This window comes from Lygodium microphyllum, chromosome 3, assembly GCF_053477565.2.
Source record: "Lygodium microphyllum isolate KBCC chromosome 3, Lygodium_microphyllum_v1.1.10, whole genome shotgun sequence".
Classification (NCBI taxonomy): Eukaryota; Viridiplantae; Streptophyta; class Polypodiopsida; order Schizaeales; family Lygodiaceae; genus Lygodium; species Lygodium microphyllum.
In genome coordinates this window covers 89,545,934-89,561,463 of record NC_141137.1, presented here as the reverse complement: position 1 = coordinate 89,561,463, position 15,530 = coordinate 89,545,934, and the positions used below count along the sequence as shown (strand labels likewise).

The window sequence follows — 15,530 nt, the reverse complement described above, 5'->3', positions numbered from 1 at the left end:
CTCGTGCCCGTCATTATAGGCTCAAAGAATGGATCTAATTCATTCGACAGAGGGAGAGAGGATAAGAAAAACATGAGCGCCTGCAACTGTGGCGGGCAGAGGTAATCAGGTTGGCGCGCAAAGAGAGAGAGAGAGAGAACCGATGCCATATTTAGAAGAGACAACTGGTAAGTGAGAAAATTGGCGAGAGCGGTGGGAGCCAAGGCCTAATTCAGTGCTCACTCTAAGTTCCAACATTTTTATTTAAATTTTTAATTTAAAATACTAAAAATTCTGGGAGGTTAGGATCAGTCATACGATTCCATAGTAGTATAGACACAGTAGTATAGATATAGAATAGAACTGTAGATATAGATTCAACATCGCCTATTCACAACGTTTGGCTAAGCTGGACGCTCAGTCCTGACCATGTTTACATTGATACGGATGTAGATAATCATGCCACTAGCTATCATTTTCCAATTCATTGTCCTGATTATCCATTGATGATGATGAGGAAAATGATGTCGATGCGGGGGATCTGATCATTCTATTGGGGTTAGGGATGACGAAGTTGTGGGGCGAGCTGGGATGAGAGCTTGGGCCGCCCCTCAGAATGTTAGGAGGAAATGACTTAAAGATGATATTGCTGGATCGTACATCGCTGAACTGTGGTTGATCGGCGCCTATCTGATCATGGCCACAGCCGATCAGAGGCCGCGTCCCTGCTGAAATTAGGACATGATGATGATCGCGTTCAAGAAGATCAGGCCGTCGATCCTTGCCAGGTAATATATTGGTACTCAATTCTGCATCATATTTATCACGGAGATAATTGTCGTGAAGAGCACGATCATTATGTTCCTGAGTGGTGATCACCTCTTCTGAGAAGGAGGTAGGAGAGAGAGAGCCCGCTCGGATGGGCTGTATTAGCAGTAACGCATTAGTTATAATCTGCACGCCTAACAATATGGAAACAAGGCTGGAGGGGGAAATCGCGGTAGGCATAATTAGAGCACCCGTATTATAATTATAACCCACTTGCATTACAGATAGTATAATTCGATCAGTACGTCGGAACCTTAGGGCCTATACTTTCTCTCTGCAGCACCCTTTCTGATCAATCTATAGGCAGTTGCCTAATATAACGATTAATAAGTTGTATCAGTAGTGCTGCAGATCTAAGACTATGTTGATCGGCTGGGATTCCGAGAGGCAATCAATACGATTTTATAGTAACCTAGATTGACATCGATCATATGGATGGTCAACCGGTCCCTTCCGTTGCAGGTCGTCCCTTCCATTTGCTGACTGAGTATACAGTTTGGTGTGGTGAATTTGGCATTCAAGCCGCCGCTTGTGACTGGTCAAATCCCGTGCTCCTGTACAATATTGCCGAGGATGACCGACCTACCCCGATCAAAAACACCACGTCGTTAATTCAACGGTCAATTGCCCGAATTCGTCTTTTGTCAGCGTTCCTATCCCCTTATTACACACGCGATGATGCGAACTAGGCATACTTCACGAGCTGCATAAGTCGGAGCAGCTACTGAGGCATAACTTTTTAATTTATAGTAAGAAGGTCCCCTTTCCTAGTTATGACTACTGTTTTTGGCTTCGCGAGAGACATCTTTCAATTTCCGATTTAGAATTTCCACGTAGAAAATGTGAGTACAAGGATTCTGAAGGATAGCATTTCAACATTGGACTAGCAAAATCAGTCAATCATAAGTGAAACATGGCAGCTTAGTTTTCTTAGTGGGGAGAGGTCTCAAAGTGACACTATTGGATGTTGTTGGGTATGAGGGTAGTCCTCCTTGAGCTCCCTCACCCACGTGATGGCGTTGTGTGATGTGCGTTGATAGCTCCACCCACTACACGTGAAATCTTGTCCCGTAAGCCTTCCGGCCTTTCTTGTAAATATACTCGTGCCTTAGTTGCACCTTAGAATACATATTTGGGCCTTCACTTAGACCTATGGTTTTTCATGCCGTGTTACCTGTTACCTTGTCCCGTGACGTGTTATGCTTTCGCGTTCCGTGTCGTGTCGTGATACGCTTCCGCAAAACTGTGGGACCGCTGATTAGAGGGTGATCCCTCATGAGGCGGGTTCCATGGGGTGGGTGTTGCCTACCCCATAACAGGCCTCGGAAAGAGGGTCCATTACACTTGGTATCAGAGCAAACTCCTCGGCTGGTACATGATGACCCCCGAGTGAGTGAGCTTGCTAAAAGAAAAATTTCTCCTGTGCGAAAATCGAAGGCTGCCATCAGAAAATAAGAAATTGAATGGAGGTATGCAGAGAAGAGGCGCCTCCTAGTAGATTACCTAAAGATGGAGTCTGTCAAAGTGGAGTTATGTAAAACTAAGGTGGATAAAATCAATGGCAAAACAAAGCCCCTTGGTACGGTGCTGTCGGAGCTGGACCGATCACGCATCGATGAAGTCTACAGTGACTGGCATTATGCCATAAAGAATTAAAAATTGAGAATGTAGGTATTATACACTACTGTGAGTATCTTCTGAAAGTGGGCGATTGGGATACCCTGGATCATGAGAGCAGCTTGAAGAGAGGGATTGCTAGAGACTATGGTGCATATGCTGCTGTAGGCAACCTGGCAACATCAGAGCTTTAGAAGAAAAATCTGTTACGTCCAACTTCACAGTAGGTGATCAGGTCGACCCCGACTACCCACCCAAACCCAGAACCCAAACCACGTCGCCAAGAGCCCAGTTCCAGCTCGAGTGACAATTATTCCAGTGATTATAGTGATGACTCTTCGGAGTCTTATGATGATGAATATGAGTACTCTGAGGAGTCAAGTAAAGATGAAGACAACTCTGCGGAGTCAGGTGCTAATGAAGATGACTCTTCGGAGTCCAGTGGTGATGAATAGGCAGAAGAAGAAGAAGAAGATGATGATGATGATGATGACAATGAAGAGCACAATGCAGATTATGAAGCAGATGAAGAGGAAACAGATGAAGATGAGAATGATGATGCTAAACATGGGAGATCAGTCTGTTCCGTCTCGAAGAAGACCGACATGGCAAAGGTTATACTGCGATGGGCAGAGGCCCTAAAGGGAAAAAGGGGCCAGACGAAGCCGGGTGCGAGCTCGCAAGTTGGTGACCCTCAGTATGGCACAGAGTCAGATGTGAACCTGCATGACCGAGTTATCGTTAAGCTGCCAGAGGCCATGGTCATGTCAGAAGAGGACGAGTCGAAAATCGAAAATGCACATATAGATGATGACATAGTTGAAGACTCCTGGAGCCGGGAGGATAAACGAACGACCACATCTTGTGTTGAAGACTCCTGGAGTCCGGAGGATAAACGAATGGCCACATCATGTATTCAAGACTCCTGGAGCCGAGAGGATAAATGAACGTCCAATTTCCATGCCGATACCCGAGAAGACTCCTAGAGTCGAGAGATTAAACTAATGGCCATATACCATATAGAAGACTCCTTGAGCCGGGAGGATAAATGAACGGCCACATTCCAAGTTGAGGTCTTTAAAGTCTCCTTTAACCAGGAGGATAAACGAACGACTAATTTCCACAATGATTCTTTCGAAGACTCCCTGTTCCAAGAGGATACAGAAAAGGCCATTGCTTATACAGACTATGTTGAAGACTCCTTGCCACAGGGGAATAAAGAAACATCTAATTTCCCTGCTTATCATGCAGATCTACCAACCTCCTTGTGCCAGGAGGATAAAAGAAAGGACACTTATCCTGTGACTATATGGTACCTGAAAAGGATGAAGATCCGAAGGATAAAGAACTCCTTTCACTAGGAGTATAAATGAATGGCTATTGTTCAAGCTGCCAGAAGAGCAGTCAAAAACTCGCGTAGCCACGAGTATAAAAGAATGGCCATTCCCCTTTCCAATCGCGCTTTACATGCAAGGAGAAGTACCACCTTTGCAAGTCGGCGGTATACTAAAAAATCTTGGGCCTACAAAGCCCAACTTTTTTCAAGGGGAGGTGCGTCTTTCAAGTGCACCTCGCGCAAGTTGAGGTATGCGGTCACTTTTCAGTGGTCAAATGCTGCCTCACACAGAAAAAGAGGTGCGGCCATTCCATCATGGTTATATGCTCTCTCTTACCGTATTCTCGGATTGACAAAGCTGGCCAATTGGGGCCATCTTTCTACCTATGTTCTCGGATTGACAGATCAGGCCAATTGAAGCCTCCCTTCTCACTTGGTTCATGGATTGACAGATCTGGCCAATTGGGGCCATCTAACTTAGGGCGCCGCTTACTGGGCCCTTGCATTCATGGCGTGGCACACTCCAAGCTGAGTTACTCACCTCGCTTCTCAAGTCCACTGGCAGTTTCTGCACACTCATACTATCAGGACCATCCGTTATAGCAAGTGAACACAACTTGTTTTAACTTGGTTATTCTCCATTCTGTGCTTGTAAATCTGGTCAACAGATGAACGAATTGAAGTGTTTCCACTATTAGTTGTCTTCCTAGTTAGCTAGTTTGCATCACTCCACATCTGTAAATTGAGTTAGTGGGTGATTTCCTTTGAGTCAATGAAGACCATGTTTCACGTTTGTAATCGAGTTAGTGGGCATGGCACCTAGTGGGCAGTGGTCAACTTGATAGTGAGTCGACAAAGACCCCCAAATTTTTTTGTCATAGGTTAGGTCTAGCGGGTAGACACTGGCCATCTTGATAGTGAGACGTGTTTAGACCCCTAAAGTTTTGAGTCTCATCACACCATCCCTAGTGGCTTTTGAGTCTAGTTTCAAATATCGACATGGTCGTCGAGTTCTTTCAAGGGTAGGTGTGTATGAGGGTAGTCCTCCTTGAGCTCCCTCACCCATGTGATGGTGTCATGTGATGCGTGTTCATAGCTCCACCTACTACACGTGAAATCTTGTCCTGCAAGCCTTCCATCCTTTCTTGTAAATATACTCGTGCCTTAGTTGCACCTTGGAATACATATTCGGGCCTTCACTTGGACCCGTGGTTTTTCATGCCATGTTACCTTCATTCTATGTCGTGTTACCTTGTCCCATGACGTGTTACGCTTCCGCTAGCTCATGACGTGTTATGCTTTTGCCTTCTGTGTCGTGTCATGATACGCTTCCGCAAAACTGTGGGACCGCTGATTAGAGGGTGATCCCTCATGAGGCAGGTTCCATGGGGTGGGTGTTGCATGCCCCATAACGGGCCTCAGAAGGAGGATTTGTTACATTGGGTGAGGGAGAACCCCAGTGGTCCCTTAGTACAACTCACCCTTAGTCAATAGGATAAATAGAGAGAATATAGGTTCATAGATCCCAAGAAGAGACTTAAAAAAGAGTATGAAGTGTAAGGAAATGATTCTATCCCTTGGAAATGACAACGACGCTAAACAAATAGACATGTCATAAAATGCATATTTGATGGGATCCATAGAGTCAAAATTGACAATCATAACACAAACTATAAATCCTCTCATTTACATCCTACTCTTTATTATGACTCAAGTAAAGCACTAGATGGACACTCATTGTAGCTTTGCATCGCAATAAAGTAGTGCTTGGCTTAAAGCTTTTCTTATTTGGCGGCATATTTCCCTCATCCAAACATGCACTACATGAAAGTTTGTTTCTCTAACAACATCATCATCCAAGCAAGAAACATGCATGTTGCTGGCCAATAGACATGTCTTGTCAATTAAGAAAGAAAAACTTCGGGTCATGTCTATAAGTGTGTTTAAAGGTTTATCAAATGACCTAGATTTATGTGCACATCTTGCATAGAGTAGATGCATGTATACACACACATATAAATGTGTAATTTGAAGGTATGAGAAAATCTAGGGGAGCTGCAATATGTTGCACAATTGTGGCTCCATTTTGAGTTGAAATAATGCACCTAGTAGCTACTTGGGTTTCTTTTATCATACAAATATTTACATGAACCACAAACAAAATGTAATAACAAATGTCATTGTGTATCTGCACAATGCATAGTGTATGTGCATGATGGATACTATATGCACACACATGTACTATTGCACATGTACGTGTGCACTTGTATATATCACCCATTGTACATCACTATGCACCTTAACACTAACAATGCATTGGACATGCTAGATCTTTTTTTCTCTTTTCTTTTTATGCTTGCACTTATCCTATTTGCAAGGGGGGACCAAGGGGAGAAGCAGAAACAAAGGTGGTTTCTAGAAATATCTATGCAACTACACTCCACACTAGTACACAATGCACAATGCACACATGAAAAATCCCCTACACTAGCACACATTATCAACCTCACTTAGTGCACAAAGTATTGCATGCTTGCCTACTGATACTATGCACCTAGCATTAATCCACTTTGACACACATGCATACTCAACCCTATATATATACACTTGTGTGCACATTTGTGTTTTCTCCCTTTTGTTGACCCCAAGTCAAGTGGCGGAGAAAGATGGCGGAGAAATGAAGGAAAAAGCGAAAAAAAGATGGAAAAAGAGCAAACACATGTAGGCGGCCTCTAAAGCTAAGCTGGGGCAAAAAGCACAAATTTAAATGAAAGGTGCCTCAAAAAGCTCTAAAAACTGTTGTAAAAGAGCATCAGGCTCCCTCCTGTGCTAATTGTAAAATATTAGACGGGTGTAGGCTAGAGGCATAAGGCTAGAAGAGAGAAATAGAGAAAGGACCTTGCCAAAACCGCCGGTCATGTAAAAAAGGGATGGATGCCCATCGGAATTTAGGGTTTTGTATATAAAGTTCAAAAAGTGAATGAGAGCTCATTCTTTTGATGTGTGGCTAACAAGAGTTCTCTTCTCCTTCTCTTCTCCTTGCTTGTGTGTGCTCTTGAGAGAGGGAGTGTGATGGAGTGAGTGTGTAGGAGTGAGGGATCAAGAGGGTGAAGCTCTTCACCATCTCTTCTTCTCTTCTTCTCCTCTCTTCTCTTCTCTTTTCTTGCACTCGCGGCTATGGTGGATGGAGCTTGGAGATGGAGGAGGCTTGAGGATGCTTGAGCTAGCATCTAGGATCGTGGAGCTACCGATGTGTGCGAGAGAGAAGGCAAATCATTTCGGCATCAAGGTAAGCTCACTACACTCATAGGATCGACGGCGCGTCGGCTAGGTGAGAGATAGCCATTAGAGCTTGCTTGAAACGCTTGAAACAATAAGCGGTCCGCGGGTCTTGGCAGTTGAGTGTGAGCTCCCTCTACATTTTGGTTCCATTGCCGGGACCAATGGATTCAAGCTTGAGCACTTGCATGCCTCATATCGAGCATCGAAGTAAGGGATTCATCCTCGAACTAGAGCTTGAGGTAGGTAGGAAGTTGGGTTTTTTAATCTTCGAAGCAAGTATTTTGGGTTATTTTGTTTGTTTGATGATTGGAAAACATGGAGAAATCATTTCAGTTTTTTTCTTTCGATTCTTATTGCATTTAGCATAGGTTAGGATTAGGAAATCGAATCGGAAAAGGGTAGGGTTTACCGTTGCAAAATAGGGCACAAATCATGCAAAAAATAGCAAAAAGATTGCTTGGGATGCTTAATGTCAGCAAGTGAGTGATTGGGAGCGTCCAAACCTTACTCGGGAAGGGGTTTTAAGAGCCAAGAGGCCAAGGGAGAGCTCATTTGCAACCCTTGCAGTGAGAGAGAGAGAGAGAGAGCTTGCAAAGAATTGATTAAATCTTGTCACCGGAGAGCCTACCAATCACTTTAGGTATATCAATCACTTCCCCTTGTACCCTAGTTGTGATTTGGAAGGTTGTGTGTGAAATGATTAGCTAAATCGTAAGTTTCGATCAAAATTACCTCGGTGTTGCCTCGTCACGCACAACTCTGCCTGCCCGAGCAGTCGGTTTCTGGGCAGAGTCTCAGAATCAACCCTTGGCCCTTTGTCTTTTGGATAACTTGGCCCAAAACCCTACTCGGCCCGTCCGAGTGATATTACTCGGCCCTCGGCCAACCATTACACTCAACCTGAATTGGCCCTTCGCCTATGTGCCTTGGCCCGTCTAAGTAGACTCCCTCGGCTCGTCTGAGTGACCCTGTTTGAGTGGACCTTTTTGGCCCATCCGAGTCAGCACCTCGGCCCATCTGAGTCGTCCATTCGGCCCTTGGCCCGTGCGCATCGGTCTCTCCAAGTTACCCACTTGGCCCCTGCAATTTGGACAATTGGGACAATTTGGACAAGTAGGGTGCTAAACCTAGCCAGTAGAAACCAAACTGATCACGAGAGAGCCCTAGAAGGAGACTTAACACTTAGCGAGCTTCTCGTGAAGCGACTGCTAAACAACACAACAGTAGAGCAAAGTGCCACATCACTAGCGACATCACTGCTATTAAGATTAGGAGCAAACCAAGGCTCCAAGAGCCAGTCCAAAATTCCAATCATTGCAAAGTAGCTCGACAAGTACCAGCCCCACGATGATCCATACAGTTTCGTAGAGCAATTCGAGCAAGTCTACGAAGCCAACGGCCTTACCAACGTGACTTAGTGCTCTCAATCGTTTGAGCTCTACTTAGGTGACAAGGGTAGGACTTGGTATATGAGTTTAGATGCCGTAGAGCGAACCAACTTCAACGGCCTCAAGAATCTCTTCATCAAGAGATTTGCCGAGCCTAGATACTCCAAAAATTTGCTAGTGCGACTAATGAATGTTAAGCAGAATGAGAAGGAGGACATTCGTGATTACATGACCCACGTGAGGAGTCTCTTCAAGAGAATCCCTACGGGCAAACGAGCAACTGAAAGAGCAGTGTCAACTGTATTAGTGGAATTCGAAATGAGGAACTGTATAAGGCTTTGGCAGGTAACTCAAGCTTGCAGCAAGACGTGCTAGCTAGGGTTTTTGAGGAAGCCATCAAAGTTGACGATTGGCTGAAAGAGAGAAGATCCAGGAGCTTAAACACAGAAGAAACCAACTCGCGGAGCTGAGAGAGAGCTTCAACCTCTAGCAAACGATTAGGCCCAACCACCCAAAATAAGGGGAAAGCCACCGACACAAGGACTTGGCTGATGTAAAGATTGAGATAGCCAAGCTACAAGACATGTTGAGACGACCAATGCGCCCACACGTCCAATACATATACTATGGCAAAAACCACTTGCCAGCCGAGTGTCAAGACCTTAGGTCAAGATCTTGCGCTTACTGCAGTAGGTTCGGTCACGACATCGCACATTGTAGATTACTAAGAAGACTTCCGTACTTGCAACCATATAGCCAGCCCTACCTAGTGAACAGGCCATAGCCATTCTTCAAAAGGGGAGCCCCATTGGCCCTTCTGCACCTAACGACATTAAGCTGGCAATTCCTAGGATGGACATAAACCCTACATGCATACCTAGACCACGTCGTCCCTACATGACCCATCTATTGAGTGACGCTCCAGTCCACTATGTGTGGAAGAGCCGAATGAGGAAGAGACTTATGCATACCCTTATGTCTCGTACGACGACAATGGCAATGCAGTCCTTATGGACTATCAACCAATACCGGTGATGGCATTAGGAAGAGGACAAGCACTACAACAAAAAGGCCTTATACACACACATTTAGACACGATTTTTGAACACAGAGAAAAACTTACAGGCACGTCTATCCGCCCGTCTATTTGCGCGTCTACCATTCCGCGTCTATAATCGCATGTATTGATGAATTTACACGCACAAATAGATGCGCAATAGACGCACATATACACATGCATATAGACACGCTTTTAGACGCACTTTTACAAGCATTGATAGATGCGAACGAAAAACAAAAAATATATTTTTTAAAAAAATATATTTTTTTAAAAAATATATTTATTTTTCTTTTTCAATTTGAATTATGCAGCGCGTGTATGAGTGTGTGTAGTCTGCATTATAGACGCACGAATAAACGCGAATTACCTGCAATTTAGACGCACTGATAGACACGCAAAATAGAACTGGAAAAAAAAACCAAAGAGCATGTGCAACCACATGCTCTCTGGTTTTTTTTTTCCCCTCCCATACATTAGATTGTGTATTTGGGAAAAAGACAATGTATCTTACGGGCACGAGAATTGAAAGTAAAAGTCCATGTATTCATTATATATCAAAGCATTTACAAGGGAAGTTTTGAGTGCTTACGACCTAAAGTGTGGCCGCAAGCAGTAGGCTCAAAGAGATATCATACATATACAAGAAAAGAAAGCCTCATGAGGAGGTATGGTGCTCCTCTACGAATCTGAAGAGAAAACATCCTCGCTAGTACCACCATGGCTACTAGCGTTGCTATCCCCCTCCTCGCTGTGCTCCACATCCGGATTCGCTTACACACACAAAAGATCAAGGTTGCTTACATAGATAAGGTGGAGAAAAAGTTATAATTAGTTACACTTTTAATAGGAAAGTAAGAAAAACATACCTCCTCTGGCTGTCGAATCCTCATGGCCCGGTTGTATTGGTCCTCAGTGATGAGACCCTCCTCATAAAAGTGAAGCCATGTCACTGTGCGGTTATGGCCTCGATGGTAACCTACCTCTCTAGGGGTAGGTGTTGTCCTACCAATGATGGTAGTCTGCAAAACATTTAGAGATATACAAACAATTAGACGTCACAATATATTAGACTAAAATATATAAAGAATTTAAAGAAATGTACATTTAAAAAAACTAGAAATCAAAATATACTTACAAACTCTGCCTCCCACGACTCTCTGCCGCCCGATTCGTAATGCGACGATCCCATGGTTTCCATTTGGATCCGTCACGCCTCTGCGTGCTGGCGACTCTTCACTTTCTCAACTGCTTTCTTCTTGGCTTTCTTCCACTCTACGCGGTCGCACATAGGTGGTTGGCTGTAGGCTCCACGCCCCTCCTTTAGCCTCCGCAGTGAGTCCCTGGCCCGTGTCATGAGGTGGGATCTTTTGTTGTGAAGCATTTCCCCATTTTTTGTACATCCCCAATCATCCAAGAATCGTTGACCCTCAGGATTTGGGTACCTCCTATGGATTGCCCTCAACACCTCCTGCCACAAGCCACTTTTCTAAATTTTTAAGGCAATGAAACAATCTTTATACGTCGTATGCACGACGCTCCTCATGTACTCCATTACATCCCTTCCCTCATCATCATGAAAGATGCCACTGGCATTTGTAACTCTATAGTAATGGTGTAGAACCTCCTCTACATGATCTACTGGCAAGGGTGATCGCTCCCCACCTCCTAGGTAACCTCCACACAACCCTCCTCCTCCCCCTCGACTCTCCCTCCTTCCTCTCTGTCGACTGCCCTCTGCCTCGCTAGACGCACGAGCTTCTGCAGATGCACGTGCTTCTGCAGATGCTTGTGCTTCAGCTAATGCACGTGGAGCATGTGGAGCACCTGCAAATGAAGTACCTGCATATGAAGTACCTGCATATGGAGTACCTGTATGTGGAGTACCTACATATGGAGTACCTGTATGTGGAGTACCTGCATGTGGAGTCTGGGACGTAGTGCCAGGCAAAGACGCTAGAGGCGTCCCAGACATGACACTGAACACCTTGTTCGTTGTGGGAGAGCAGCCAAGGTGTGTGGTCATCTCTCCCATGAAGTCTTCCCTACTAGGAAAACCTCCAAAAAATGCATTGACCCCCCTGCCAAAGGAGGCCAATGTATCATTCATACGATCCACATCTGGGTCATTGCTAGATGAACCAGGATACGACATCTGCAAAAAACACACACGAAAAAGACAAATTTATTTGCATACAAAAAACATAGGAGGATATTGTGCAGTACAAGCAACTCATGGATGAGGAGTGGCGGTGACTATCCATAGACTAGAGGGCACATCGAGGCCTATATGCCTAGGTGAGGGCTCTAATTCACGAGATCCACATGTAGAACACATAAGTTTCAATCTCACTTTATGTAAAGAATGCAATGTTTGTATAAATGTGTATAAAAGTATACCATTTTCTAATTTGTCACTTTTAGATCTAACTAGACTTTTATTTAGGAGTTAATCAATACCATGCAACAAGATTCTACTCTAGGTGATGTCACACAATAGGACCTTGCAATTTTTAATGTGTATAAAAGTATAACATTGTAGTTTTTAAGCCTTTGACATAACCTTGCAGTTTTTAAGCCTTTGACATAACATTGCTGCTCATCTTTTGTCCAGCGCGTCTCTTTGCGCATCTAATGTGCAGCACAGACGCGCTGTAAGACGCGCATTCCAGGTCAATGTGCGTCTATTTGCGCATCTAACCTGCAACACAAACGCACTGCCAGATGCACATCGTAGGTCAATGTGTGTCTATTTACGCATCTAACCTACAGCACAGACACGCTGCCAGACGCATATGCCAGGTCAATGTGCGTCTAAAATTGTGTGTACACTGTAGGTCAAACTTCTGTGCAGCGCATGTATCATTGCGTGTGCATTGTAGAGCACACGCGCCAGCACACGCGCTGTAAGACGCTTTCTCAGACGCACTAAGAGGAGACAATTTTAGCGTGTCTATGTCCGCATCTACATTGAGATGTAGACGCGGTAGCAGATGCGCTGGGTCGGCCGATTTTAGACCGACGACAGCCATTGAGGATTTACATAATGCAATACATTATAATGGAATCACAAATGAGCAATACACAGACAGAGCAGAGAGAGGAAGAGAGAAACAAGAGAGAGAGAGAGAGAGAGAGAGAGAGAGAGAGAGAGAGAGAGAGAGAGAGAGAGAGAGAGAGAGAGAGAGAGAGAGAGAGAGAGAGACACCTTGGGTGTTTGGTGTGGCGGGTGGTGGCGCTTCTCCTTCTCCTTCTTCCTCTCCTTGGTAAGTTACCCTCCCGTGATGCTTATTTGCTTGCTTGCTGCTTCTTCTTGTTCTCCTCTTTCTTGTTCTCTCTTTCTTCCTCTCCTTGGCTTTCCTTTTTCCCTTCTTCTGTGTTTGAAATGAAAGAAGAGGTGAGTCATGAGGAGGTGAGGCATGAAGAGACTAAGTGAGGCATGAAGAGACTGCATGTCGGCTAAACTCAAGCTTCAGAACCACAAAAAACTCAGGAAAGGAAAGGCGCAGTTTGAAAAGAAATGATCTAAATATGGTTTGAATTTTGACGTGTGCATCTATTTTCATGTGTATATGTGTGTCTGTTGTTCAGATAGACGCGAATTTAAACGCAAGTATAGACGCGTAGGTAGACGCACATTTGGGATTTATATATCTTCGAATTTCTACACAAAAATAAACAATTCTCAAATACATCTTGACAGATACGTGAGCTCGAAGGAAATTGATTTTTGTGTATTTAAAATTAAGATCTTATGTAAACATATGAATGACAAATATTTTGATGTTGTCATGAATTAGGTTTAATTATGTCGACGTCGTCATCACCTAGTGCGGTGCAAGCTGGTGAGTCAATGAGCACATCCTCAAGTGAGGATGAAACATTGCGTCTTCATAATTGAGATGCATGGCTACGACGAAAAATTAGATGTATGTGTGATCGTTGTCGAGGGTGTATTTATCGAGCATGTGCGTTGAATTGCAATGTCACACCTTAGCTTGTATGGAGAATGGGACCAAGAAAAATCACCGGTATTCATTGTTTTTTTTTTTACCACTAAGATTGCTAGTCTATGTTATGAGAATTATATATCAACGTACATGAAACTCCCTTTTGTGGTTGAGAAGGATGCGGTGCCACATCCTCAGATGCTCCCTCTCGGGCGTCGAGAGGCTGCAAAATGTCGACGCGAGGAGGCAAAGTCTTCAAGAAGAGTAGAGACTGACTACCATGATAGTAGCCCTCATGAAATGCCCCATCAAGTCGTAGAGGATGAGATTTTGGACAACATGGTACACCATCTATTTTCACAACCGGTTCAGAGAGAAGGTCACTCTACGAAGCCACATGATCCACTATATGTAACATCATCTACTCCGTTGTATGAAGGTTGTACGTACTCCGTTCTTCGTGCGTCCCTTGAGATACTTAACTTGCAAACAATTTATGGATGGAGTAATGTCAGTTTGGATGCGTTATTGAAGTAGCTATCAATTCAGTTTGGCTTATATATGAATCATAATATTAATTGTTAACCTCTCTATTTTGAAATCAGACAGAAATATATGTTGGTGGTTTTTTAACTCACTTTTAAAATATATGTAGGTTATTATCACAAATGCTTTCAAAAGGAAACAAATTGCCAGCTACAAGAGAGCAAGCAAGACATTACTTGACATCTCTGGGAGGCCTCGATTATGTCAAGATCCATGCATGTGTCAATGATTTTGTCTTATTTCATGAGTTCGCACGAGAGTGTCCTGTTTGTGGCGAATCAAGATACGAAGTGGAGATGAAGTCAATGGATGTGCCTCGTAAGGTTTTACGACATTTTCCGATTGTTTCACGTATAAAACTTATGTTCAAGTGTAAGTCTATTGGAAAGCTCATGTCATGGCATGCTAGTCATCGTTCAAGTGATGGAAAATGGAAGATCCCTGCAGACACACCCGCATGGCAACATATAGATAATTTGTGGCCCCTTTTCAAAGAAGAGCCAAGAAATTTGAGATTTGGTTTAGGTATGGATGGAATCAATCCATTTGGCATCAAAAGTACATCATACAGTGTATGGCCAATGGTATTGGTGAACTATAATATTCCTCCATCTATGGCAATTAAAAAGGGACATGTGATGTTGTCCCTTCTGATTAGTGGAAAGCACAAGGTAAAAAACATGGACATTTACTTCTGATTAGAGAAATGTTATGGGAAGGTATTGAGGTGCAAGATACAAGTGCATTTGCATCCTCTAGAGATTTCACATTGAAGGCTATGTTATTGTGGACCATGTACGACTTTCCAGGATATGGAGAGTGTTCAGATACATGTATATAACTCTATATTTGAAATTCAAGACTTGAATCAATTGCATTTGATTAATTCACTTGTTTTTTCAGGTTTAACCACGTCAGGATATCATGCATGTCCTATTTGCGGTCCCTCTCTAGTTTCCTCTAGGCCTGTAGGTTTAAAGAAGGTTATCTACGACAATCATCATCAATTTATTCCTATTGACCATCCCAAATATGTTCACCCTAATAATGGAATGACTCCACAATCTCTAACTATTCGAGATTGGAAGGAGAGATGGATTAATGCCAACAGCCACCCTCCACATGGCATGAGTCGGTAAGAAGTGCATTTCTCTCGATTGACTTTAAAGTATTTAGCATGATGAAATGTTTACATAATATATTGTTTGTTTGTTAGGTTCTCTATATTCTTTCGTCTTTCGTACTGGACTGAACTCAAGATCAATCGCCTGTTGGACCCCATGCATTATGGGATCACTTGATAGGGGGTCGCGATTCAGTTAATGTAAGGGAGGATTTACGTAACATTGGTCGCATGAGATGAGCCTGGCCATGAATTGGACCCAGAGGAAAGATTGAGCTACCCCATGCACCTTGGATATTGTCAAAGAATGAGGAATAAATAGTGAAGGAACAAATATATAGCTTTCGAACACCCACAGGATGTATGAGATATCTCAAGGGAGCCTTCATAAAGAAAAAGAAAAGAGGTGTGGAGCAACTATCTG

At 43.6% G+C, this 15,530-nt stretch overlaps 1 protein-coding gene across 2 annotated transcripts; it reads left to right on the top strand.

Moving 5' to 3' along the window:
• Positions 1 to 259: 259 nt before the first annotated feature.
• LOC148038609 (uncharacterized) lies at positions 260 to 14,698 on the top strand. 2 transcript variants are annotated; one of them, XR_015690439.1, is made up of 3 exons: positions 260 to 767; positions 13,288 to 13,518; positions 13,615 to 13,896. XR_015690439.1 is itself a non-coding variant. In XM_087675450.1 (2 exons), the coding sequence occupies exons 1-2, from the start codon at positions 721 to 723 to the stop codon at positions 14,679 to 14,681; spliced, it is 636 nt and encodes a 211-aa protein (XP_087531576.1). In that variant the 5' UTR covers positions 260 to 720; the 3' UTR covers positions 14,682 to 14,698. The 2 variants fall into 2 exon arrangements, 1 of the variants encoding a protein (XP_087531576.1); XM_087675450.1 differs by lacking the exons at positions 13,288 to 13,518; positions 13,615 to 13,896 and adding an exon at positions 14,093 to 14,698.
• The last annotated feature ends 832 nt before the right edge of the window (positions 14,699 to 15,530 follow it).

Bases quoted from the DNA above. Each gene is read 5' to 3' on its own strand.
- LOC148038609 (XM_087675450.1), top strand. From the start codon at position 721: ATGATGATGATCGCGTTCAAGAAGATCAGGCCGTCGATCCTTGCCAG. The intron at 768-14,092 runs GTAATATATTGG...AAATATATGTAG, and splicing joins AGGCCGTCGATCCTTGCCAG to GTTATTATCACAAATGCTTT.